Source organism: Puntigrus tetrazona, unplaced genomic scaffold, assembly GCF_018831695.1.
Source record: "Puntigrus tetrazona isolate hp1 unplaced genomic scaffold, ASM1883169v1 S000000300, whole genome shotgun sequence".
Taxonomy (NCBI): Eukaryota; Metazoa; Chordata; class Actinopteri; order Cypriniformes; family Cyprinidae; genus Puntigrus; species Puntigrus tetrazona.
The window spans coordinates 195,001-222,500 of record NW_025047960.1 but is presented as its reverse complement, the minus strand read 5'-3'; the positions used below and the strand labels follow the sequence as shown (position 1 = coordinate 222,500).

The 27,500-nt window shown below is 42.4% G+C and overlaps 1 protein-coding gene across 2 annotated transcripts in view; it reads right to left on the bottom strand.

The window, feature by feature from the left end:
• Window positions 1-5,961: 5,961 nt before the first annotated feature.
• The window catches only part of LOC122333608 (protocadherin Fat 4), an 82,665-nt gene continuing 61,126 nt past the window's right edge, over window positions 5,962-27,500 (bottom strand). Inside the window, exons 7-17 of one of the 2 annotated variants that reach the window (XM_043231302.1) lie at window positions 26,123-26,303; window positions 24,359-24,609; window positions 19,915-24,270; window positions 18,533-18,637; window positions 17,970-18,277; window positions 15,763-15,848; window positions 14,673-14,852; window positions 14,246-14,370; window positions 12,507-12,724; window positions 11,697-11,958; window positions 5,962-9,658 (exon numbers count right to left, since the gene is read on the bottom strand). In XM_043231302.1, the coding sequence (XP_043087237.1) occupies window positions 7,770-9,658; window positions 11,697-11,958; window positions 12,507-12,724; window positions 14,246-14,370; window positions 14,673-14,852; window positions 15,763-15,848; window positions 17,970-18,277; window positions 18,533-18,637; window positions 19,915-24,270; window positions 24,359-24,609; window positions 26,123-26,303 (7,961 nt within the window). In that variant the 3' untranslated portion in view covers window positions 5,962-7,769. The remainder of the gene's footprint in view (window positions 9,659-11,696; window positions 11,959-12,506; window positions 12,725-14,245; window positions 14,371-14,672; window positions 14,853-15,762; window positions 15,849-17,969; window positions 18,278-18,532; window positions 18,638-19,914; window positions 24,271-24,358; window positions 24,610-26,122; window positions 26,304-27,500) is intronic. The other variant, XM_043231303.1, reaches the window with a different exon arrangement.

Below are 27,500 nucleotides of genomic sequence, written 5' to 3'. Positions count from 1 at the left end.
AAACAACTCAAGTAATAATCCTCCATAATATAAAGGCGTTATTGTGTATTATCTAAAGCAGTCAACAGATACGGTGTTAAATGCAAAAATATTTTACAAACATTCTTAAAATATGAGCAACAAAATGACTTTCTGGGGGTGAGTTTATGCTTTTAATAAATCTGTCAGCGCAGTAAAGAAATAAACAGAAATGTTTTTGGACCCCATTGGCAAATATAAAAAGTATTAATATTATTATTTAGAAAACAAGAATACTTTAAATAATAATAAAAAAAAAAACATTTAAATTAAAATAATTAATTACAAAATCGTTAGCATACATAATATCAATATTTAATATTTAACATTTTTAAAACGTCCAGCTTTTTTTTTAATGCAATCATAATAGTATCTTTTATCTATTCAGTCCTTTTCATACAGTCCTTGTTGATGTATTTTCTTGTTTTATAAATAAAGACTGTATTTAATAAAGTATGCATATTATATTACTATTCAAAAATATTTATACATAAATGACTGTTATTTTTAAGTATTCTCCGCATCTTCAGTGCATGATCTGTGCTCAGTTTTGCGTGGCTCTTGAACGCTGGACACACACACTGCGGTGAAAGGGTCTCGCTTCGTGGGAATCCCAAGCCGGTCTCCGGTCGGACGCAGACCTTCCCGCTCCGCTCTTCATGGAAATTACTATTAAGTCATATTTGGCGTTTTAATGGCTGTGTGACATCAACAGTGACCAAAGAAAACACTCGGAGTTGAGAAAAGAATTACAGAGTATTATTCTAACCTTCCTTTCTGGAACTGCTGATTATAAATTGGACTTACATGAATTAAGGCATGTAATGACAACAAAGCTGAACCCACAAGACAGAACAAAGCAGACGGCCTGTTTTCCTTTGCCTTTTTCGACGGGCCTGAAATCTGAGTTTTGTTTTGAAAGCGTGTGGGAGAAGAGATCTCCGAAGGACGGGGTTGAACTGAAGGCGTAAAAGGTGACGGGGAGGTGGAAGCGTCTGGGAGAGTGATGAATTCTGGGACAGGTCGAGCAACATCGGACTCTCCTCAGAGTGCATCCCTGTCCTCAAGAAGTGGAAAAAGAGTTAATTGCTGTTTTAAATGAAATCGTGCTCATTCTTAGATGAGGTGGTTTCTTCACCGGCGTCTCAGCAGTGGAAGCGAATGGGTGCCGTCAGAATGAGAGTCTGATATAAACATCAGATTAATCCACGGCACATATTAACTCTTCCTGCGGTGAAAAAGTGCTCTAAACATTTTGATGTTAGAGACGACAGCTGATGGATGTTTCACTGCAGGAAGACTTACTAAAGATTTTAGTTAAAAAAGACATTGGATTAGTTCTTCTTCGGATGTTCACTGTGGATTATTGTGACGCTTTCATCAGACTCTCATTCTGACGGCACCCATTCACTTCCATTGCTTCCATCGCACATTTAAGTGGTTTCTTAGGTGGAGGATTGGATGAAGAATCAAAAGAGAGAGATCACAGAAACCAAAACCACATCTGTGAAAAACAAACGCATGAAGCGTGGAATTATTTAGGTCCGTTTTCTCTCCATCAAGAAGAACAAGGCATTGTGGGAAAACCCTGGATGAGAAACATCTGAACACGGTAGCTTCTGTGACTCAAACTCACCGCGTGGAAACGGGAAAGAAAATATTTATCCCCCGTTTTAATTAAACTGCAATTTCGCTATAAAATGAAGCATTTCAATCATAATTTAAACAAACATGAAGCTAATGTTCTGATCCTCAACGCCGCGTTTCTAAAAACCGAAACGACACACAAATAGCAACAATGTGGAAGCAATTGATGCTAATTAAACTTTTTATTTATGCCTCAATAATTGGGAGCGTTTGAGTCTGTGATCAAAAGCGCTCTGTGTCTCTCTCTAGAGCCTGATTTCTGGGGCCCGCCGAGGGCCCCGCAGACGCCCGGGGTCTATACGAACACAATTAACAGAGTTTACAAGAATCCGTGAGTGTTCTTCACCCATTTAACCCATTAAAGTGAAGATTCTCCCGCTTCTGAAGGGCTTTTATCAGCCGAACGGCCACGGTTTGTTAACTTCACACAGCTGTCAAGAGCCACTGAATGAGACGCGTTTCACAGGATCTTCCTCGAATCACAGTGAAGCTCACGCGCCCGAAGTCTGTCTCTGACGCTTTTAACACTGCATGCACGGAAATGTGACTTCATTTAGACTATTTTCAATGAAAAGACGAATGCAGTTTGAAATTTATACGCCCTGTTTCCTTGAAATCCTGACTTTCAATCACAGTTCTCAAGATCACGTCTCACAGTCTTTCGATTTGTGATTCATAATTCTACACTTCATCTTAGAGTTTAAGTGAAGATTCTAGACACATTTTTCCAAGTCATCTTTCTCCCAATTCTACATTTCACCCTGATATTAAAAGGCTAATGCATCTTTTACACGTGAGAAAAAGGTCAAGTAATGACATTTATAAAAGAAATAAGATTAAACAGTTTATTTGCATCCAAGCATATCTGAGTAGCTCGCAGTTTATTTCATTAAACACAACAACCAATGCTTTAGATGTTAATGATACAGCTGCGTTAGTTATTCAACACGCGTGTGTGTCTCCGGTGTTTCTCGGAGCTCTCTCTCTCTTCACGTTCGAGCACCGAACCGACTCCGAGCTCGACTCCGGTGTGTGCGAGAGCCGCTTTATGGCAGTGGGAGGAGATGATGCTATTGAGCGACAATTAGCATGAAGAGCAAAGCTTTGAGCCGGGCCGTCCGGCGGGGACCGTCGCTGACAGATGAATGCACGAGAGGAGGAGAAAAGAGACGAGAGCATGGGAAAAAGCCCGCGGCTAAACACGCCACTCACCGGCACAGACGCACAATTAGCCAATGAATGTTATTGTGGAAATTAATGTCGTCTAAAGCCGCTGCCAAGAGCCCCGTATTCTCCGCATTCTCCCGTCTCACAGGCTGGAATGTGGACCGTGCAGGATTTTTGTCTTTGCTTAAATACGCACGTAAAAATGCGTCAAAGACCGCGAGAGCGAGATGGACGGGGCTCAAGGATTCTTCTGCTTGTTTTAGCGGCATGAGCTCATGAAGGCCCGTTCTCAGGGCCTGCGCTCGGGAGCCAGAAAGATAGAAATCGGGGAAAACGCGTAGCAGCACGCGTCCGTTTGAGTAATACTTTTAATAAGTGTGTTGATGGATTTGTTGTCTGTTTTGCTTATTTCAGTGAATCTCTGTAAAACTATGGAGTCGGGGACGTGAACACGGCCGAAGAGCAGAAAAGAGCGCAGCCGCTTACGCTCTTCGTAAGTGAAAAGGAACTTGCAGTGATTTTAAAAGCGGGCTGTGAAAAGAGCTTTTGGACTGCATTGCCATGCAAAACGATTCGGTTTTGAAGCATATTGAAGCAAGGTCGTGTATTGCGAATCGTTTGATTCAGATCGGGATTTCGGAGCGTTTCGCTCACATTGAGAAACTAAAGACTCGTTGATGAAGGTCATGTAGATGCGTGTGAGGATTATAACAGTTCTGAAGATGATTCCTCTCGGAATCAAAGCTCGGTTTCACACAGGATCCGGATCTAAAGAGAGACGAGATCTTCCAAAAACACTTTTCAGCAGCAGAAGCTGTCTAAACTTCTATATAAGAATAATAAAAATAAATACAAGTAATATAAGTAAATACATACTGCATGAGGCAGCTACAAATATATATTACCCGCCTTAAAACAACATTATTTATTCTTATGTGCATATTTTAGTTTGTTTGTATGAGGATGGAGTTTTAGTTTGTGACCGTGACCTAATCAAATGAATGCGAATCATGTGAATCATTTGATTAGTGTGGAAGGTATTAGCTCCACCCATCTTTCCCTGTGCTTCAATCAGCTGTGGCAAGTGATAATTAGGCCCGCCTCCCTCTGGCTGTGCTCCAATCAGCTGTGGAGTATAAAGCTCAGTGTTCTGTGAGGAGCAGCGAGAGAGTGTTGAAAGACTTGCACGCCGCTTTCTCTCATAAACCAGCACTTATTTACTGCTTTTTATTAATTAATTTTATTTCACTCCTTTTGTCTGAGTTCAACTCAACTATTTGGAAGTGATTTTTGAACACGTTGAGCCTTTTGGTTTCTCTTATTAAGAGAAAGGTCTGTGATTCTTTAAATGGTGCTGAGTTACTGGATGAACATCAACTACAATCTTACATAGAAGTCTTTCTGAAGTCATATGTGCTTTAAGCGAGGAACAGATGAAAACCCAAGTCTAGATGGTTTCCAGTAATTAAATTAACTTAAAAACAAAGCAAGAAAGTAATTTTGAATTAAAACATTCAGTTGTACATCTTAGTTTTCATGTCTCCGTAATATTATAATTAAGATTTACACATCATCTGGATGCAAAAATAATCTAAACATTGATAAATCACCAGATTAAGTTCTTAGCAATGCATGTAAAGTCTGTAAATATCTTCCTGGAGCATGATCTTTGGTTTTTGGCATTAAAGAACAATGTATGATTTTGACTATTTTCACAACTATAGCTGTGCTCTTCCAACGGCTTCTGTGCTCCAGAGACATGTTTTGAAATATAAAGACAACATACTTCTGATATTTTAAGCAGACGAGGGAAGTTTTGGTGGTCAAAGTTTATGACTCGCTGGTCGAGCGTCAGTGTTTTCTATTTCATTGTCTCTTATGGAGTTTAAACTGATGTAAGTGCTGGAGAACAGTCCGAATCGGCAGAGAAATCACACAATATTTAGTTTTTGCTGGTTGATAAACACAGATTCTCCTCCGCTGATGAACACGAAAGACATTTAGAAAATAAACCAGAGTGAAACCTAATGTGTGTGTGATCCTCTTGTGGTCTGATAAAGTTTGTCCAGTGGAGAATCGCTCTGATTACATGCCACATGTCTGACAGAGGGCTCTCGAACGTCCTCAGAAGTGTCCTCACACACATGGACAGGACAGGAGCTGGACGGGATTGTCGGGAGATTGTGGGAATCAGACGCAGACAGACTTCACAGCGCTCCAGAGAGAATCCAGGGTGTGTACAAACAGTGTCAGATAACTTTCTGAAACCGTCCCGAAAGATGTTCTCCTATAAAAACATCAACTGAATTTACCTTTCGGCTTATTAAACTTTGTCTGCTTGTGATGTGAAGTTTTAACGGGGTTCTCGCAGTTAAACGCTTTCATGACGATTCTTGCTACAGAAAAGAGATTTCAAGAAATCGTCTGTTTGTTGATCATGTTTGATTTCATTAAGAAGCTTTAAAAAGCAGAATATAGTGTTCCAGAAGCCTGACTTCTAAAGTTCAGAAACTGCCGTGACTTCAGTTTGACATCGGTTTGGAAGGATACAAACTGATTCGTGTAATCACTACATTTGCGTGACTATAAACCTAATAAACGGCAAAACCACAGGAAAAAATCCGGTCGCAGTAACCGTTTTAAAGTAGCCAAAAGCGTCTCCGCAGCTTCGGTGACACGCTGCTTTATGGAATGTGTGACTGTTTATTCACAGTCGCTTCCTGTAAGTTTGTGCAAAATCAGCTGTGTGTTGCTTTTGTAAACAACAGCAGAGAGCTTCATCCCTCGGGAGCTTTCAGTAACACACATCTTCTGCTCATTCTTCAATTCTAGTCTTAATTCACCGCAGTAAGCTTTAAACGCGTCTCGTTTCATCACACACATCCTAACTCATAAGCTGCATTCGTCAGAATTTCTCCATTTTAAGAGAAAACTGTCACCCAGACATTTTAACCTCCCTTTTTGAATATTAATTCAATGCATCAGTTCTTTTTAAAGGCCTCTGTGACGCTGCACCGACAGATTCATGAAACAGTTTACAGTGAAATGTGCGGCTGTTACCTTTTTAATGAAATATTACTACAGCAATTCTTTTTAAAGTTTTTCTGGGCTCGTGTTTAGCCTCTCAGAACTTTATTCAATTCATATCAATTACTTTTCTGTCCACAAAAGGAGTCATTTATGGTTGAATGCAGTTCTCTCACTAGCCAGCTTTCAGTCAGTTTAGCCTCATCACATTAAAACTGAAATGAACTTTTTTTTAAATAAATATTTTTTTTTATTCTGTTATTGGCTTTTACACGTATAAATCAGACATTATGTTATAGTTTTATCAAAATAGTGGAAAATACTGATGTTACATAAGTAACAAATGTAAAAAATAAGAAGTTCAATCTTACTTCCGCTGAAAGTAAGAACCTCATTTCCAGCATATGAAAAATATCCATAAAAACGCAGATGAACCTTTAAGTTAATAAACAGTAAAAAAGTAGAAACAGTACATTTTTAAAAACATCGAACAAAACAACAACAACAACAACAACAAGGAACATGTAACAACAGAGAACATCGACTTCCAAGAGCTTCCACATTAATACAAAATGTACACAAGTTCATAGTCTCGTAGCAGGTGGGCATTGCGGTAGTGTTTGTACGAAACCTGCAATACAACCGTTCAAAGTCACAGTGTCCGTGCTCCGAAATGTAAATCCTCAAATATCCAGAAGGCAGAGGCCTGATTAATCTCATATCTGGAGGTTTTGTTGTTTTAGACGGCAGCCAGTTATCCAGGATGAGAAACACCCGTTCTTGGCGGACGGTTCCAAAGCTTTTCTTTTTTATTTTGGCCGGAGCGTGCAGAACCGGGGCCAGAGACGGCCCTGCTCTTCACACCAAGCTTATGGATGTGCTTCCTAGAGGTCAAGGCACCAACACACGAGAAAATCAGCCAAATGGACGGAGCCCAGACTCCAGGGCTGCAGAGCCGGAGGGTCACCACAACCCTTCGATATGACCAACTTTATTTTAGCACTCTGCTCTCAGTCAGAACAGACAGATGGAGCAGAACTGATTCACTTCATATGTGTGCTGCACCTCTCCCAGCTTCTTCTTCCAGGCATTGTGTGGTTGGTGTGTTTGTGGGAAGGGGTTGCACGACTATTCACTAACTAGTCGGTTTATCTTAACATAAGTGACTCATAATGTGGCATCGGCATTCTTTGCTGCTTATGTTCAGTGCAACACTTGAACACAGCACCAGTGGGGTTCACATACAATACGCTCTGGGGTTTACCAAATTACAAATACAATTGGCCAATACTGTACGAAGATAATGTCATGCAGATGCACCAACTAGTCAAGCCAACACGTCAACTAATGGCAAAACCAAACAACCAGTCTGTGCAACCCCTAGTGTGCTCCTCCTCTTTTGAATCAGCGCTCTGCCTTGCTGCATTTAAGTTCGTCTTAATTGATCAGTATTTTATGTTTCGCCATGGCTCCTGACTCCAGTCTCAGAAGGCGAACAGATGATGGGCCTCATTTATAAAACACTGTACACAAACCATCCTAAATTTGATCTTACACTCATCTCTCAAATACGCATACGTGTGCTTAATAGAATGAATGTACGTTTCTGTCAGATGTGAAATCTACGAATCATGAATGATCTTGAATGATGTAACCGTGACTGAATGGTTTCAGCTCTTTGCCTTGGAAACAACTCTGACTTAATGACATTGACATATAAAAGAACACCAGGCATCATCCGAATCATTGAATTTACAAACTGAAACCTGCAATACTGTGTATCCTAACATGACGCTAAAGCAGTTTTTGCAAATATGAGCATTGGCATGGATTTTAATGTAAGCAGACTCTTAAGATCAAATCAGTGTGTATGCACGCTTTATAAATGAGGCCCAACAACTCAGTGCTTCTCATACATACTGCTCGGCTTCGCCCTCATTCAGAATCGTGATGGAGCCGTCGCCACTCTTCATTTCGATGTCTTTAGCAGCAGAGTTTTCGGGTAGCAGTGCTAAGTCTTTAAAAACATCCACGTAGTGGGTGAACCCCGGACCCCAGTTCAGTAGGTTGTCCCAATTGAAATTATTGGCCCCCTGGCCCAGTTTATGGGGTAAAGTGTGATGCTGATACTCTGATAGAGTGTTGTGACCGCTGGCCGGCCCACCCTCCGCACGTCGACTGGAGTATCGCCTTTGTCGCATCCTCCCTCCGTGGTCCTCGTCATCGGCGTCCGATTCATTGACCTGCGAGAGCTTAGGCATGCGAGAACTGTAAGAAACGGGTTTCTCGCGGTCGTACTCCATCTCTGAGCAGGTGAAGGAGTCATGGGAGTCGCTCTCGGAGGAGGACTCAGGAGCCGGGATGCCATCCGCAGGGTTCCGGACACGAGAAAGCGGTCGCCGGCAGTCTTCCTCAGATGACGAGCGCCCGTGATCGGCGCTGCAGATACTGGGGTTCCTGGGTCGAGGTGTGTTAAGTCGTTCCACCTCCTCTATGGACAACCCCACAGGCGGGCCACTCTCTAAAGGAATCTGCTCAATTGGTTGTTTGAGACGACTACCGGGCCGAGAGCCGTGGCCCGCCATGGTTTGAGGGCTCTTGCTGCGCCTGCCCAACCGGGTGGCATAGTTAAACATCCCAGGCTGGCACACTTCGCCGTGGAGGTCGAGAGGGCTGCCCTCGCGCCGTGCCAAGTTGAGTTCACGGGTGGGAGTGTTGCGGTAGAAGGAGGACGGCTTGGTGAAGGGTGCTGGGCTGTGGCGGGACAAGGGATTGGGAGTAGGGCAAGCCGAATGGCTCAGAGGGGTGGAACGGAGCCCTTGGGTGTAGGTCGGCTGGTAGGTGTAGCTGGTAGCACCTAGTGGAAGAGGGGACTGGCGAGCAAATCCCAGCGGACTGTGGCGTTGAATGGAGAACTTGGGAGTGTGGCTACGGAAGTGTTTGTAGTGTTGGATGATATCAGCGTCTGATGGAGCAATGCTGCTGGCGTTATCAATGTCGTAGTGCTCCATATCAGCATCAGGTCCTGCACATGGAGCACAGGGGGCGCTGGGAATGGTTTCATTGCTGTGCGGAATGTCAGTTTCGTCATAGATCAGGTAAGGGTTCTCTCGCTCTATAATGTCAGGTTTGGGGTTTCCCTCTGGCTGCTTCCGGACTGTCATATCATCTCCATAAGGAGGTATGTTATCTGGATCATCGAACGCCACATTCTCGCTGCCTTTCTTTTTCTTTTTCTTTTTCTCCTTTGTTTTCTTCTCGTCTTTTGGCACTTTGGTTTTCTTGCGACCCTTGCAGTGGTTGCACAGGATGAGGCTCAAAACCACTAACGCCAAGACAGTCGCGCAGCTGCCCACGATTGCAGGAACTGCCCAGATGGGCAAAACCATCTCCTCGGTGGTGGCGCTCGGGCTACAGGTGAAGCCTCCGTTGGCTCCCAGCTTGCATTCTGTACCTTGCGGACACCGGACCCCCAGACAGGCCACCAGGCTCTCGCAGACTCTGCCGGTGTAGAACTCCTGGCAAGCACAGGTAAAGCCTCCACGAGCTCCGGGCACACAGCTGCCTCCGTGCTGGCAGGGGTTCGAGGCGCAGTCTCCCGGTGGGACACACTGGTAGGTGTACCACTGGTTTACACACATCAGCCCGTCCCAGCAAGGGCTACTCTCACATAGATTAGGGCCACGACAGCCGATCTTCACAGAAGGATCAGTCTTGGAAATGGAGACGGTTCTGTGTTCTCCACTGAAGGGGAGCATCTCTCCGTTATATTTCACATAGGCATAACACCCATCAAAACCTAGAAGGACAAAGAAAGGAGAATTAACTAAAATTTCACACTCCTAATTACATGTGACAAAGCAATTAAAAGATATCTTTTCATGTTAATCAGAGGTTTTGTCCTAACTAGCTGTGATGGTGCAAAATTTATGTTATTTCCGTGACATTGCGGCTGAAACAACAACATACAAATGAGATGAAGTCAATAAGCTAGGGTACTGAGTATGTGCTTTATTCAAAGTCAAATCTCTCTGATGTGAGTGTCATATTGTGTGGCATTTATAGCCATACTGAAAGCAACAACAATAGATAGTTTACCTCAGATCTTACAAATAAAAGCAAAGATGTTCGTTAAAACTATGAAGTCATTGCTAACCAACGAGTGTATTCCATAACAAAGATGGTATCAGTCAGTATTACATTTAATAATGTTAAAAAGGTTTAATATTTATGAATTAGACTACAAACTTATCCATATTGTTGTGCGTGCAGAGAACTTTCAGAGAGACTCCGCCCCCACACACTTCTGATTGGCTGTAAACACTCATAATGCTTGTTGCTGGAATCTTGTCTTGTCACATGAGTTAGGACAGAGTGTTTTACGCAAATCATACAGAGTGGACAGTTTTTTGGACAAAAGCTGCAAAATGCAACAATGTACACTGCAAGTCAATCGTTTGGCAAGAGCTTCCTCAGCATGACAAAGAAACAAGACTGACTCGAAGAAATGGACATTGCTTAGTTTAACGCTACACAGGGAGACATTTTGTTTGGGTTTCTGATTGCTGTAGCATCAGCCAAGGCAGAAGAAAATTCTCCCTCTGGGATACACATCAACAAATCGTCGCTTTTACATCAGGGGGAAGAGAAACAGACTCTTCTCTTCAACACAAGTATCCTGCAAGCCAAAAATGCAACCTTTTAAGACCACGCCATCTGGGAAAAATCTTGATGTCACTGATTCAGACCTGCACTATCATGTTGCCTAACAACGAACCGTCAACAATGTAAATTGATGTTTATTGAATTTATGCCCCATTCAAACACAGAACATTTGGTTCTGTTTATTAGAGAGAAAAAGCAGACTGGCCCAATTCAATTTCTCATCCTCTCTCTTCCAGCCCATGAAACCAGAAATGACATGACCTTACGTGCACAAAACATGTTTACCTTAAAATAGTTAGGATAATTTCATTTGATATTTAGATTTTTGCCAGTAAAGAGTGGGTTGCAACCCAACAGCTCAATTTGACCATATATGAACATCAGCTGGCGATCTTTTGCTCAGAGGTTCCTCAGCAAGGTTTCATTTAAACATCAACTTTGTTTTATCGTTCAGGAGAAACATCTGAGACGGACAAACGCTAGTCTTGACATGATGTTCATACTGAGTGACTTTTGAATCTCTGTAAATCTGAGCCCTTCGGCATCTCTTCTGAAACTACAGGCACAAGCGAGATTGCTGGTTCATTTCTCACGAAAAACATCTGAGAAGCACACTTACAAAAACAAAAGAGAGATCCTATGGGACTTCACCGAGCACATCTTGCTCAGCCTGTCTGGAGCTCTAATAAAGATTCCGGCCTTATCGCAGGCTAAACGGTGTGTCTTTTCTCTCTGTGAGTGCTCTAGACTGAAGTGTCTACAAGTGACTGTTTTTAATGGACAATAGTTCAGCTCTGTGGATTGCTGCAGGTCCTGCAGAGGAAAGTTCAGACATTCTTTCCTGTTGGCAGCCCGCTGTCTAACCTAGTTAGCACAAAAACACGCACACTTTCTCTGAACTTTCTCCTGTCACTTTCACTCGTAGAAGAAAAACACTCCTAAGCTTTGATACGGACAGAAAATATGAATGAGTGCGCCAGCTATGACGCATCCACTGCCTGCGAGTCAGGCTTTTCTCATCGCTAAGATTGTTTAGCTCATAACTAGCATGCATGTTTCTGGTGATTCAAATATGGAAAGCAGTTTATAGTAACACATGTCACTGGGATGACTGCAATGTAGACCTGACACTTATAGCCATCTATAAGAGGGTATACGGAATGGGAACCGACCTGGGCTGGTTTTCTGTTGCGTTGGTCGAGCCGGGACGCCCCCGAGAGACAGCGTGTGTACATCGATCCCTCCGAAGTCCTGTGTATTGTGCAGAATCACTCTGGAGCTGGACTCGTCGATCCGCAGGATGGTGGACGATCCGTTTCTTTGAAGCAGGAGTGTGTGCCACTGACCGTCAGACAGAACAACATCTCCCACAATTCTCTCCACCTTACCGCCGACACCAGCGTCGGACACGTACTGCAGCAGACCGTTCTTCAGCTGAGAAAGAGAGAGATGAATGTCATTTAATAGCAGGATTTTAATTATCGTGTGGCGCACTGCTTTATATTAGAGCTATCACTTTAGATATTCATGTTAACAAACTTTGATGCAATTAACTCTTTGACAGCACTAATAATATGAAGTGCATTTATGATACCTTTAACATTTCAACTAAATAATAGCACACTGATAAATTTGGGACATGCTTTCTCTCTAGATTTTGTTACAGAGCAGTGTAATGCATCTGCTAATCTGGCTGATTGATTCATTACCAAAATGGAAAAATAATCTTGTTACGGGCAACAGAACTGGGAATGATTTAGAGCTACAAAATCTGGAAATGGAAAATCCGTCTTGAACAAAGAACAAATCGGAGATGGGCGACCCTGTGCTGTGAGATACCGTGAATGCGGTCGTGTCTTTGTGTTAGCGTGGTTTTTGAGTAGTAGCTCTCTGCGGCCTCGCTAGTCGTCGGCAGCTGCGGCGGACGGAGAGCGAGGGGGAGTGAGTTCAGCCGGCTGGCCGCGAGCCCGGAGCACACTTACCCTGACCGTGGTGTAGTTGGAGCTCTCCTGAGCATGCAGCAGTGTTCCAGAGCCGCTGCGTGTGCGGAACTTCAGCTCCAGGCTGCTGTATTCTGGGACGGGTCGGCCGGGGTCCTGCAGCGCTCGCGCCAACAGCACATCTCTCTTGCGAGTCTGACTCAAGCCGTAGTCTAAACGGCCCGAACCGTCGAGAGACAGAGCCGTATCTGCAGTGATGTCTGAGAGAAGCACACAAGGACTCTAGCTTAGACTCCATATTGCGATGCAACGAAGCTGTTATGTAGACTAGGATTCTGGACAAATGTGATTTCAGTAACACGCATAGAAACCAAACTACATGCTTTCGACTGGTTGGTGCTGATGTCTCTGCCAATTGGAAAACGCATTTTAGCAGACACCTTTATCCAAAGCGACTTAAAAATGAGGACGACGGAAGCAGGCCGCAAGAGCAAGTGCTATGACAAGTTTCGCTTTTTTAACGTAGTACACGCTGCGAGGCATTATTAAGTGCATATTCACACTGGAGCGCAAAACCAATCATAAGGGTAAAACTATCTATACATCATCTGAAAGCTGAATAAATAATCTTTCCACTGATGTATGGTCTGTTAGGATCGGACAATATGTGGCTGGGATACAACTATATGAATATTTGGAATCTCAGGATGCAAAAAATGTAAATATTAAGAAAACTAGTTTTAAAAGGCTGTCTAAATGAAGTCCTTAGCAATGAATATAACTAATCAAAATCTAAGTTTATATATTTTATAGTAGGACATTTACTTAATATACCTAATTTCTGGCATAAAAGAAAAATGGATATTTTTGACCCATACTATGCATTGTTGGCCATTTCTACAAATATATCTTTCAAAGTATTACTGTCACTACTGTTAAATAAGGTAAAAAAAAATCAGTTTATTAATCACAGCAAACCAAAACTGTTTTTCTGAAATGTTATGGATAAATATGCAAATGGCGGCACTGTCAGAATTAAATATGCACTAATTTGCATACAATTCCAGAACAGAAATGTGGATATAGCCAGGTTCAAAATGAAGTTTGACTGTTGAAATATTGGAGTTGAAGATTTTTACGGAAGTGATTTCTCTTTATCACTCCATAAATGAAAAAATACTGTCAACAAATACACTTTTTAAGTTTTGAAAAATAAAATGTTGTATAAATCAGTGTGAGTAAAATATAAACAAACCCCCAGTAAAAACCTCAAGATTATAGAAAGGAATAAGACTCTAAGACTTAGTAAAAGTATAAGCTGCATACGTGAACATAAAAACTCACAGGCTTTAAAGATATAGAATTTCTACCATGTTTTTCCATGAAAAAAGGTTGTATAAATCAGTGTGAATAATATATGATCAAACCCCTCAGTAAAAACTTTCATAGCAAAGAACTAAACTGTAAATGTAGGTTTATGTAAGTGCTGCTGAAGTGGAGGAACAACTAGCTTCAAAACATTTTCACCTTGTTTTTAGGAATAAAATGTTGTACAAATCAGTTCAAATTACATATTAAGAAAACCCTCAATAAAAAGCTTTTGGTGTGTATATACAGGAATAAAACTGTAAAATGTGGTGCTTGTAAGAGTGACTGAAGCGGGGAAAAAACTCGTAACAGATGCATATAGATGACGTGCAATAAAATGAACGCATTTTGACACAAAATCTCAAAACTGAATGATGCACGAATGAACAAATAGTTCGATCATAAACACTCACATTTCTCACAGGTGGGTCCAGTGAAGCCCTCGGTACACTGGCACTGCTGCCATGACCACATGTCCAGACACGTCCCTCCGTGTCTGCAGGGCTCGGACACACACACGCCTTCTAACCTGGGACATCTGTGGACGAGAGACGAACAAAACCCTTCAGCGGGGAACACATCAACAGCACAAGAGTCCACGACTCCAGCATTAGCATATATGCAAAAATCTGCATTCATTTCAAAGCACCAGTCACCTGAAATAAAATCAACACTATTCAAGCAGCTCCAGAAAATTCACACAGCCATCAAAACTGAGACTTGGCCAGATGGAGCCAGCTTTCATTTTGCATTCACAGACGTCCAGAGAGCCCGGTGAGCTGTCGTTAAGTGACACGGCTCGTGTTTTGTGTGTGTGTGTGTGTGTGTTTGGTGACGGACCTGTCCAGGATGCCGTGTGAAGCCAAAGCTTGAGACGGTTCCAGCGGGCGTCCGTTGACCGCGAACTCCATGATGCACCCGACAAAGTCATGCGTGGCCACCTGACCTCGACGATGCAGGAGGGCTTCGATCGATCGAACGCCTCCAACAGAAAGACGGTTTGGCTGGACGTCCAGAATCCTGAGAGAAGAGACGACGCTATCAGACATAACAGAACAAACCTGACTTTCATCAGTAACAATAAATCTTTCAAGACTGTCTGACCATGAGCTCAGAGGTTAAGTGATATTTACAAAAAAAAACAACACATGGGATCAGAAAAAAATCACATTGTTTTCCCTTTTGAATTAAGATTATTTTTCCAACCCCCCCTTCAGCAGACATTCGCACTTGTTTTAAGCAAAAACTATAACTATTTTGGTAAATCTGGTTAATATCTAAAGTCATTTCTTTCTGAAGCAAATACATCAGGATTCAAAAATGTTTATATAGATTCGATTACAGAAAAATGGTTTCAATGTTCATTTAAAGAACTACCCATAATTTTGAAGTGAAATCTACCCAACAACCAATAATTTTCTACATTAATAAGCGCTGTCAGACGATTAATCATGATTAACTACATCCAAAATAAAGGAATGTGTGTACTGTGTATAATTATATACATGTAATTTGAAAATATTTACATGCTGTATGTACTGTTTGTGTGTTTATATATACATAATAAATAAATATATACAGTACCCACATGGAATGTAAAAAAAAAATGTATTGTGAATAATTATTTGACAGCATATTTGAACTTTTTTAATAACTCTTTTTTTAATTAAAGTTTGTAATATTGTGAATAACTTAAGACCCCCATAATAGGTTTTAATAAATGTATTAATAAAAATTAAAAAACGTATTTTAAAATATTTTTTCTTTATTGCAAACTTATATATTGTGATTCATCTCATGCTCCGTGGTGGTAATGAATGGGGAAATGACCTTAAACCCAGGCCACTTGGCATGTGCTCACAGTTGCGCTCTATAACCGGACGTACAGTAATAAAGAGATATATAACGAGTGTGAACGTGTGCTTCTCACCAGTCAGTATGAACAGCTACATTGCTGACAGCACAGTATCCGGGCTCCTGTTCCTCTCCACACAGATCGACAGTGAGAGACGCCGCCTTTAACACGACACACAGACAACCGGGTCAGCATGATGTTTGTGTGAGGCTTTGCATTTACATTTTTAAAGGAAAACGTAATGCACTCGTGCTTTAAATTGCACACATAAAATGACCTGCACGTATTTGTCAAGTGCGAGTATTTCGTTGAGCCTACGGAATACTACATGGAAAAAAAACGACACCCAGATGCTGGTGAATAAATTACCGCAAGACATTCTACAGTGATCGGTCCTGTCCTCTCAGTGCTTTATGAGCCCCGTGCAGACATTTGGGAGAAAAACATCTCAGAGGAGGAGGTGCAGAGAGTACAGAGGCACTGAGAAGCAGAACTGACAAAACAGCACTTCAGCGTTCAGATAATACAGACACTTCACTTCCGTTATAGAGGAATTTCAGCCTATAAAAAGAAAAACCTACACTAACAATGGAAACAAGACGTGTTTGTCTGCTGGAGCTGTGCTAAGCGCTGATACAGACGACTTCCTGCGCGACTCGAGCGTCTGGCCATCGCATTAATGCCTCCCTGCACTTCAAAAACACTAAACCAGACCACAGCACGCTCTCTTTTCCAGGAGTCGCACACCGCTGCAAAGCATTTCTAGCAGAGGAAACATTTGCGCTCAGAAACGAGTCTCTGAAGCAATTTCATGCAATAGAATCTAATTCAAATGGAGTGGTTAACTTTGAAAATTGAGCAGTGGACTTCTACACAGGTTACGAAAACATTGTGGGAATATTGTTTTTAGATGGTTCTAAAAAGCCCGGTTTGCTTGATTGATCTTTTTTATGATCTCGATTAGAACGTTATTTGAAGGTTACAAAAACGTTTCCTACAAAATTCCACTATTTTCAACCTAAACGTAGCATTGTTTATTGAAATGTCCAGTCATGGTTAGAATGCAATTTAAGGGTTACAAAAATGTTTATCAAGGACAGCTAAAATCGTAAGGACATTCCAAGAGTGCTGATCTCAACGTAATGAGAATGTATATCAAATATTAGTAAAGTTATGAGAATATTTCATAACTTACTTTAAGAATATTTTGTCCATTTTGTATAATTTTTCAAAACTTATTAGCGAAGGTTGTAAGAAAGTTCCTAGTTAGCTGGTGGAACCATGCTCTAAAAAAAACCTTAAATTATGTTTATGCTAGAAGTTAAGTTCTTCAATGTATGTTGCTGGTTGAGCATCATGTCATATGTTGTCATAACTCACCAATATTGATGCAAACTGTTGTATGAATCCAGTACACGACTAAACTGCAATGGTCTAAAAATTTTAAACTGGGCCCAATTTGGGGTCATAGAGCTTTTTCTGTGTATTAAATAGATTTGGCTTTGAACTGCTTTTTTGGATGGTGTTTGGAAACACATGCTGCCTGTGGGTGTGCGAGCAGATTTCTACTTTTCTATTTATAATCCATCATCCATCTAAGTTGCAACACACCAAACGCAGAAACAAGCGAAGAGCAAAAACGTGGCCGAGGACCAGCTCTCGATAAACTCCAACTCTCCTGTAAACAAAAAAACCATGAGCTCGAGACAGCGTGCCAAAATCCAACGCATCTGGCTGTGGGGTAAACTAGGACATCTTAACTAAACAAAAGTACCCTTGACTGTCAGAGTTCAGCTCTCTCCACGGGGGAAAACAAGGGGCCATGTATGACTTTAACATCTGCTCAAGCTCACGTCTAGAAAGAAAAGGAGGAAAAAAGAAAACGGCCCTACAGAACCACCGAAGTGACCCACATCCGCTTCTCCAAACACACAGATCAGGTTCTCTTTATTGCACCGTAGGGGCTGGGTTCTCATGACACACGGCTCTACTCTAAGGCCCTTCCGTGAGGCCCAAAACAGACTTACAGCCTATTTTTCAAGGAACATTAGTCGGATCACACAAAGCTGAGGTGTTGCAGTAATGCCGTGCTGAAGTGTTTTTACAAGCCATTTACAGAGAGATTTTTATGCAGCAGGTCCAGAGAAGTTAAGAGTTTAGCCTGACATTCTGGAAAAAATGCATAAAATAACCCCTTTATTTTAAACAAACTAGTGGGAACAGAGTAAAACATCTTTGTCACCAATCTAAAAGTTCCTTGCAGACAGATCGAAAGGACTCACCATTCCTGCCCTCCTGGCGATGACTGTATGAAACTGGCCGTCTGAGACCCTGATGGTGGTCATGAGCTTGTAAGTACCACTCCCCAAGTTAAACGAGAACCTCATTCTGCCTTCTAAGATCTCTAGGGCTAGGAACTCTGCCTTGTCACCAGTCTGGTTGTCATGATTGTACATGAGCAGGGCGTTTTCCTTCAACGTGGCGAACTTGATGTAAATGTAGTTGTTGTTGGGGTCGAGGCTGGGGAATTCCATGTAAGACAGCTCCTCAAATCCATAGCTATTGAGTTCACAGTGCTTTCCAAACACACCTGCAGAGGGAGAGTGATTTATTGTTTGTCTGCGGCGTAAGAATTTCATGCACTGAAAACGTCCATGGTACAACGCGCAAAAAATGTGCTTGAACATTTAACGCATTGTGTGTCAACGGACAAATTCACACCGCAGTTTATTTTCTGTAATCTACAACACATTTGTTTCTGCATTACAGTCTCACACACAGTCCAGAATTAATAGCAGCAATTGACGGACCTTGAACTGGTCCCGGGGCTGAAATTATGACTTACCAAAAGGACAGTGACAGTAATAGCCTTCCACCCGGTTCTGGCAGGAGCCCCCATTAAAACAGGGGTTACACTCACAGTAATTGATGATGGAGTCACAGGCTTTCCCTGAATTCATGAAACGACACCAATGAAAACAATGAGGTGAGCATGACACACGAAAATGACTGTTCTCACATGGGGCTCCCAGAATGCTCTGTGTTTTCTCTCTCTCTCTCACATCTCTGGTGCACTTTATCTTTCTAATACAAACAGCTTGAAGTCTTACACCTTGTAAATGGACCCATGTTTCAAAGAAAGAGAAGGTGAAAATCTATAATGAAGGTGCATCAGCTGCACTGATTCTGGGAGTCCCATAAAAGAGGTGCTGATAAAAAAACACACAAATACACTGAAGACTATGACAAAAACAGAATGACTGGACATACAAACGATCAAGCATAAACTTAAGTTGGGTTCTGTTCTTTTCTTTTCTTTTTCTGCTCCCTGTATGTAGCCCTTTAAGACAAATGGCATGAAGAACGAAAACTCCATCACCGCTAGCAAAACAGGAAGTGTGGGGTTCAGCTGGAGTGCATGCACACTACTGTAAGTCAATAGGTGTAATTCTCTAGCAGCCCTATTTATCTGGGGCCTCCGATGTGAACACACTGCACTCATTTGTTATGATCAGAATAAAAAAAGAATCGTAATGACTCAGAGCCTGAAACAAAACGTCTGTTACCTCTCCATTTTGAACACAATGTCCAAAAGCTACAGCCAACACCTGCCCAAACAGAGCTGATTCAGGCTAAGGCTGTCACACATGCTTATTCAAAGGCAAACATCACAGACAGTTCCATATTCGCATAAACTAACTGATTTTACAGTTACTGTGATTATGTCATCATTACAGATTTTAAAAACTCTGAAATGGCTTGAGCTAACTAGCTTTACAAATGATCTCTGCATTTAAAAACCCTAACACTAATACAATTTTATTTCATGATCGTCTTAAAACGGACCCAACAAAGCCAGATGGTCCTTAAACTCAAAGACCTCTTTATATAGTATACAAGCAGTTTAACTGCACAGGTGAAATCTGAAGGTGGTTTACGGCCATGTCCTTATTAGGGTGAAAATCTGATCATCTACTTTCATTACAGTAAACATGACAAGTTGATCTGCATCACAGCTGATACCTCCCAGTCTGTGACCCTAACAGCAAACTGCTTTTGGCAACAGCCACTGTATGCTTGGGTTACAACACCCTTCCAATTACTTAGAAGCAAATATTTTTCTTGGCCTAAAACGATAACAAACTTGTGTGCAAGCTGAGTGTATGTGCCTTGCCTAACATCTGTGGTTGTGTTACTGGTAAAAAGTAAATAGATGACAGACTGTACCTGCAAATCCAGATTTGCACAGGCAATTAAAACCCCCGGGGTAGTTCTGACATAGAGCCCCATTCTGGCAGGGGTTCGAAAGGCACTCGTTAATGTCCCTCTCACAAGCCATCCCAGTGAAACCTTCTGGACAGGAGCAAGAGAACCCGCCCACCAAGTTATGGCAAGTTCCTCCATTGTGGCAAGGTGTTGGCTGGCACTCATCGATGTCAGTCTCGCAGAGAGCACCAGCATAACCTGGCCTGCAGTTACAAGCGTACGGCTGTAGGGGACGATTTGTGACGAGGATGACCGGGACACTCTCCTCCGTCTTCATGTCTTGGCTAACACCCAGCCGCCTCTTGCAGCTCCCCCCATTTTGACACGGATTGTGGGAGCAGGGATCATAGTCCACAGAGTCGATCTTAACTCCACTTTGTCTGTGCAGAATCTCCTTGATGCTCTGAAAGAAAGTGGCAACTCCACTTGGATTGACATACTGCCCATGACCCCGCTTGACAGCTGCCATCAGGAAAGTGCTGTTGTTTAGCTCAAACACCCCATAGATCTGGACTCCAGTGCCCAAGCCAGCTAGCTGTGAATTGGCGATGCGCAGGAAACTGAGGTAGTGATTGGTAAGGAAATCGCTGACGCTTTGGGAGACGACTCGTATCAGGATGCTGTTGTCCACTGTGACATTATTGAATCCGATAAAGAAAACACGCACATGGCTGCTGACAGCATCGTGGACACCATCGCTGCTACGCACAGATAAATCAAATGTGCCATCTGTGGAGCGACTGTTTGAGCGGAGGTCACAGGTTCCAGTGGGAATGCTGAAGAGGACAGCTGCTGGTGGAGTCAGAGAACAGTGGAACATGTCTTGTATATCTGGATCCTGTGGCTTTACTACTCCCAGTGATCCTCCAGGGAACATATTTCCAAAATAATGCACGTAGACCTCTACTGAGCGAGATTCGGAGGGATTATCATTCTGATCATTGACTTTAATATGGACAGTTCCTGTCGAAGACATCTGAGGAATACCAGAGTCTTTGATGGTCACAGAGAGATAGAAATCACTGATCTGCTCTCTGTCTATCTCTCGACTGGTTGACAGCTCTCCAGTTGGACTGAGGGTAAAGTAGCTGGGTGCTGCTCCAGTGCTGACAAGGCTATAGGAGAATGGTCCTTGATTTGGAGCAAGATCTGGATCACTTGAACTGAGCGTCATCACGAATGTTCCTGCCCTTTGGTTCTCCATCACCTCCCCGCTTGTTGTCTCCAAAGTTGGTCCATTATCGTTAATATCCTCCAGGGTCACAAATAAAATGGCACTGCCGGTGGCAGCTGGAGAACCCGAGTCGACGGCCAGGATGGTGAGGTTATACACCGGAACAGTTTCCCGGTCCAGTTCTGAAGCCACGGACACTTGTCCTGTCTGAGGGTTGATGGTGAAGGTACTTTTTGCATAGTCGGCAGCGATGGCATAGGTGAATCTGCTCCAGCTAGGGACAGAATCCGAATCCTCAGCACTGACGAATGTAACCAGGCCTCCAGGGGATAGTCCCTCATTCACTTGAACATCATAGAGCTCCTGGGTGAATACAGGAGGATCGTTGGCATCCAGAACTGTAATGTTCACAAGCACCTCATCAATATCTGCTCCTCTTATACTTCCTGCATTCTTAGCTAAGACTTTAAGAGAAATCTTTTCTTCTTTTTCACGGTCAAGTGGTCCTGAGACATAGATCTGGCCTGTCTTTTTATTAATGCTAAAACCCCTTTTTCTGCTTCTTCCAAAAATCAAGTAATACACTATGCCATCTTCTCCCAAGTCTCTGTCGCTCGCAAACACCTCCCCAATAACTGTACCTTTAGGTGCTGCCTCTGAAACCTCAAAGTAGTACTGCTTTGACACAAAACGAGGGACGTATTCATTAGCACCTTTCAGCTGAATGTTTACATATGCAAAGCTGCACCTTTCTTCATCTGGAACATTAAAGGCTTTGACGGTCAGGTGATAGACCTGTTTAGCTTCATAGTCTAGGAAACCTTGTGTAGTGATGATTCCTGTGTTGGGATCAATAATGAACAAGTCACTGTCTGATGACTGAATGACATATGCCATCAGGGCATTTGGCCCAGAGTCTTTATCAGTTGCATTCATTTTTACCACAGTGGTGCCACTGGGGACATTTTCCTGCACGACTGGAAAGTACTCGACAGGGTCAAATACAGGAGGGTTGTCGTTAACATCAGTAACTAATACATTAACTGTAACATAGCTTGTCTTGGCTATCCACCCTCCATCTGTTGCAGAAACTCTGAGTTCATGCTTCTGTTTTGTCTCATAATCCAGGGGCTTTGCCAGGGATAAAACGCCTGTTTGACTGTGAATTGAAAACAAGCCATCTTCATTACCAGAGGAGATATTGTACATAACCAGGCCATTCATTTGTTTGTCCTTGTCTTTATCTCGTGCTGAAAGTGTGCGGATGGCTGTACCGACAGTCAGACCTTCAGACACGGTGACTGTTACTTGGTTCTGTGAAAACTCTGGGGTATGATGGTTCTCTTCCGTAACAGCTATTTTGACTGATGCCTTAGCGGACAGAGGAGGGTTCCCTTTGTCGCTTGCTGTTACTTCAAGCAGGTAAAATTTATTTGTGTCTGCAGTGAGTGAGGACGCTACTGTGACCGATCCAGTTTGTTTATCCAAGCGGAACTTATTAGAACTGTTGCCTCCAGATACTGCATACTCTACTTCAGAGTTCAGGCCAAAGTCCTTGTGATCATGGGCCGTGACTTTGAGCAGTCTGGTGCCAACCTTTACACTTTTAGTGACGGGGGTAAAGTAAAAGGAAGATTCAAACGTGGGTGGGTTATCATTGCTGTCAACTACATTTATGATGACTGTGGTTTCGGTCATGAGTGGCTTGATGCCTCTGTCTGAAGCGGTGACGATGAAACTATGACGGTTCACATTGATGTTACTGTGGCCACTGGAGTTTTGATACCTGAGCTGCTGTTTAACGAATATCTCACCAGAGCTGGAGTTGATTCGGAAGTACTCTGTTTGAGATCGGATGAAGTAAAATATTTTACCGTTGAAACCCTCGTCAGGATCTGTAGCAGAGACTTGAGTAACAATGGATCCGACCTCTGTCAGCTCCGGATAGTCCAGGTAATATGACGGCTTGCTAAATCTTGGAGCGTTATCGTTTACATCTGTTACAAATATTGTGACGTCTGTGCTAACAGTCCATCCTGAATCATGTGCTGAGACTTTGGCAATATAGTGGTCCATGTCCTCTCTGTTCAGAGGCCTACTGATGGTGATGTCTCCTGTACTAGGGTGGATAATGAAGGGAAGACTTGCGTCACTGATGGAGTATCGGCTTATAGCATTAGCTCCTGCGTCTTCATCGGTGGTGGTTACTCGAGTAACAGTAAAGCCCACTGGTGCATTTTCAGGTACACTGGCACTGAAGATTTTGGAGAATCTGGGAGCATTATCATTGACATCCAGCACGCTGATCAAGACCTTCACTGCCGTGCTTTTAGGAGGACTGCCTCTGTCTGTTGCCTTCACTCTCAAAGCATACTGAGCGGACTTTTCTCGATCCAGTGGTCGTGTTGTGCGGATTTCACCTGTCGCTCTGTTGATACTGAAGCTGTTTTCTTTGTTGCCTTCAATGATGGCATATTCCAGTTGCCCATTTGGTCCACTGTCCTGGTCAAATGCTGATACTATCAGCACACGTTGAGGTGAGAGGTTTTCTAAAATCTCAGCATGGAACGGCTCCTGCTCAAAAGTAGGATGGTTGTCATTAACGTCCAGAACTGCTATCTCTACTTTCTCATAGGCTGAATAAGGGGGGAATCCTTGGTCTCGAGCCTCTATCCACAAAACATACTTTTCAATATTCTCATAGTCCAGAAGCTTTTTGATAGACAGCTCTCCTGAAAGTTGATCTATGTGGAATGCATTGTCCAGGTTTCCGCTTGCAATGTAGTATGATAAAGGACCAGCCCTGGCTGAAGATCCGGTCACCTTAGTCACAACAGTGTTTGTGGGTTGGTTCTCTGGGAAGGTGAAGGCTTTCTCCTTGATTCTAATATGAGGAAAGTCTCCTCCAGTAACAAAGCGAACTGTCACAGTTGTGCTGTCTGTTTTGGGGTTGGTGCCTCCATCTTTTACATGGACCGTGAAGGTGACCTCTGAACTCCCTGTGAGTTTTTCATTGGCAGTGATAGCACCTCTGATAGGGTCTATCCTGAACTTTTCTGAATTGCGTCCAGTGAGTGAATAGTGAAGTTGAGCATTTGAGCCGGAGTCTTCATCTGTTACTGTGACTGCAAAGACCAGTGAGCCTGAAAAAACAAAACAAAAGTGATTAGACACTGATCAGACAGACCAAAACCCAATGAAACTGTAAAAGCCCTGCCATAGAGGACACACCTGTGGAAGTAGAAGCAGGTATGTGTGTAACATATGGGTGATGGTGAAACCGAGGAGGGTTATCATTGATGTCGGTGACAACCACAGACACCGTGGCAGAGCTGGATAGCGGTGTGGGCTGTCCACCGTCCGATGCCACCACCAGCAGCTGGTAACTAGCCTGTGCTTCTCGATCCAGCAAAGAGCTAGTGATGATCAGGCCTGTTGCAGGGTTGATGGAGAACTGACCGTCCCCACCACTGAGACTGTAACTGTAAATCACAAACACAGCAGATTCAGTTCATGCATGAAGACTGAACAATGCTATCGGTCAATTACCCACACACATTTTTGACCTTGTACGTTTAATTAGTAACATGCATTGCTAAGAACTTCATTTAGATTTTTTTGCAACCTCAGGTTCAACAATAAAGATTCAAGATTCAAGACTAACAAACATAAATCAATGGAAAACTCATTTAATAAAAAAAAAAAGACCCCTATGGTTTTGTTGTCCAGGGTTACATTCATCCCAAGTGACTAACATTGTATTCAAGGTGCACATATTATCAGTGCTTGCTTCGCCTGGAATCAAACCCATGACCTTGGCATTAAACTACAGGAAAGCTACATATTCAGTCTGTACAGTGTCGGCACCTGCCCCAAGAAAAATTCCTTCTAAGTAAGAATTCAGACTATTATTCGGCCAAGTATCTTATCTTGCGGGCGGCAAGAAAATTAATTCTTTTATTCATCTTTCCAATTCTTTTGTGATTCACGCAGCGTGTTTTCTCAGCTGTGCATCAGTAAACCAGCCCTGATCAAAAACACCTGATTCGAGCCGTTCCCATGCTGCTTTGAGTTTCAGTGAAGTTCGTTTTCGGGGCCCGTAACACAAACTCGATCTGACAGTAACATGCACACATGGCAACTTCAGAGAGTGAGACAGGTATTCCACAAATTACAGAACAAAGTGTGAAAAACAGCCCTGCTGAAAAGACAACAGCATCATCCACAGTCACGCATCGTCCGCCTCACGCCAGTTCACGATCGGTGAGAATTACGATGTTGTGTCGGTGCATAAAGCAAGTTCTGTGAATTAAGAGATGAAGCCCCTCACTGTCCCACTGCCCCCCACTGGGCTCTGATCTGTCTGTCATACTTCATTATCATCCTCATTAGAATGTTTTTAGGAAAGTGGAACATGTTGCCCCCACATGAGTTCACGCAGGAGTATTTTAGAGTCCGAAAGTTTTGCATGTAAAAAAATAAATGCGATTTCACGTTGTGTCAATCATGTTTACACACTGCCTCCATCATAAAAAAAAAAAAATGCAATCGCGTTTGATTTTCTGCACTTTGTACATCTCTAGCAAGCATTTCAGAGGTGTTTCGACCTCTGTAGATGCGAAAGCCAAAATGCTATCTCAGTTCTCAATCACTCGACATAATCCCGCAGCTCCTATATGCAACTGATTAATTAATCCACAAATGTCTCAGCGTGCAAGGTATCTGTGCGTGATTAATTTTTAGTACAATGGATACGAAAAAAAAGTTGAAATCCTAGTTTTTATTGTTGTGACTTTTCACTTATTTTTATGTAAAGCACATTGAATGGCCATTGTGTATGAAAAGTGTTATTTAAATATACTTGCCTTGCCAAGACCTTGAGAGGCAGTGTGTGTAACATTTCAACACAAAATTACAGAATGTCAGACAAACTTATACTTTTGTAAAAATGCATAAAAAGTTAAACCATTTTGGTTTCAGTCTACAGTGCCGTACCTGATCACTCCATTGCGTCCTACATCAGCATCTGAGCTGTTAAGCAGCAGGACATCTGTTCCGGTCGGAGCATCTTCAGGGATGGTCGTGTGGAAAGACATTGAGCTGAATGATGGAATATTATCATTCATGTCACCGACCAGCACCATCACGGTACCAGAACCGCTTAGAGAGGGCGTTCCTACAAACACAGGAGAAAAACAAGTTCATCTATATGTGTGTGAAGCAGAAATGAGTCTGTGTTGCACATGTTCATCTGTGACTTTATTCCAGGGTCCAAAATTAACACTCTCCAAGTGCCAACTGTGAGAAACTGGCTTGAGAACAATTCATTGCTCACTAGTTGGCTGGTAACTTTGTTAGAAGTTGCAGTATATCATAAAGAGTAACGATGATGGTCTAAGACTCACTGATGCAAACAATCAGTGATTCCATTCAAAGACAGACACAAACGCCTCCTTAAGAAAATTTCCACTTAAAGCCTTTATGTAAAGCATTACAAAAGCAGATTTAATGCATGGATCAGGCCTTGTAATGCACCTTATGATGCATCATACAATCTCATGAATAATTGTAATCCCATTTAACACTTTATAATACTTATCGTAGTTACACTTAGCGTTTTAAATTTGGTAATTATTTACAAGATTTAATAAAGAATTACGATGTAATAATATTGCTTTAAACCCCTAAAAACTCGTAATAATGCATTTTACATAAATGCTTTGATTAAAGTGTTACTATCAGAATTTTATCCAATTTTTTAAACACCCCCTCATGAAGAATATGCCTCATATTAAGCCACCAAAAAAAAAATTCAGTGCAGTTTTCAGTGTTATATTAAATATGAAAGTGACACAACGACCGGCGCTGAAACTAATGTAAAGGAATACAAAGTGTATAAATGCAAACCTAAAAAAAACTTCAGCAGGTGTGACGAGTTGAGTTTGGACCTTCTTAACTCATTAAACACAGATGGTTTGATATTCTAGCAGCACAGATTAACTTCTCAGTCCGAAACATCTCTGCTGAAATCCTGAGCTTGAGTCTGTGCCATCTGTCCAGCGCTAATCTCTGACTCACCGCGTCTCACACACTCGGGGATCTTTTAAACACACAGGGATCGATGCACGCTTTACAGATGTAATCCTGCTGTTTAAAGCAGAAAGAATGCTACTTTCAGCAGAAACCAGGCCGCGCTGATGAGAAACGGCCGATGGGTTTGAGGAGATTGTGTTAAATGACTAGCAGATGACGAGAAGCACCGAGGGGTAAAGCCACTCAAACATCTGCCCCCTCGCCGCGAATCGACGTGATTAAAATGAATTCGCTCCATGCATAAATTCAGCCCCTGATAACATTGCGCTCTTCTACAGTG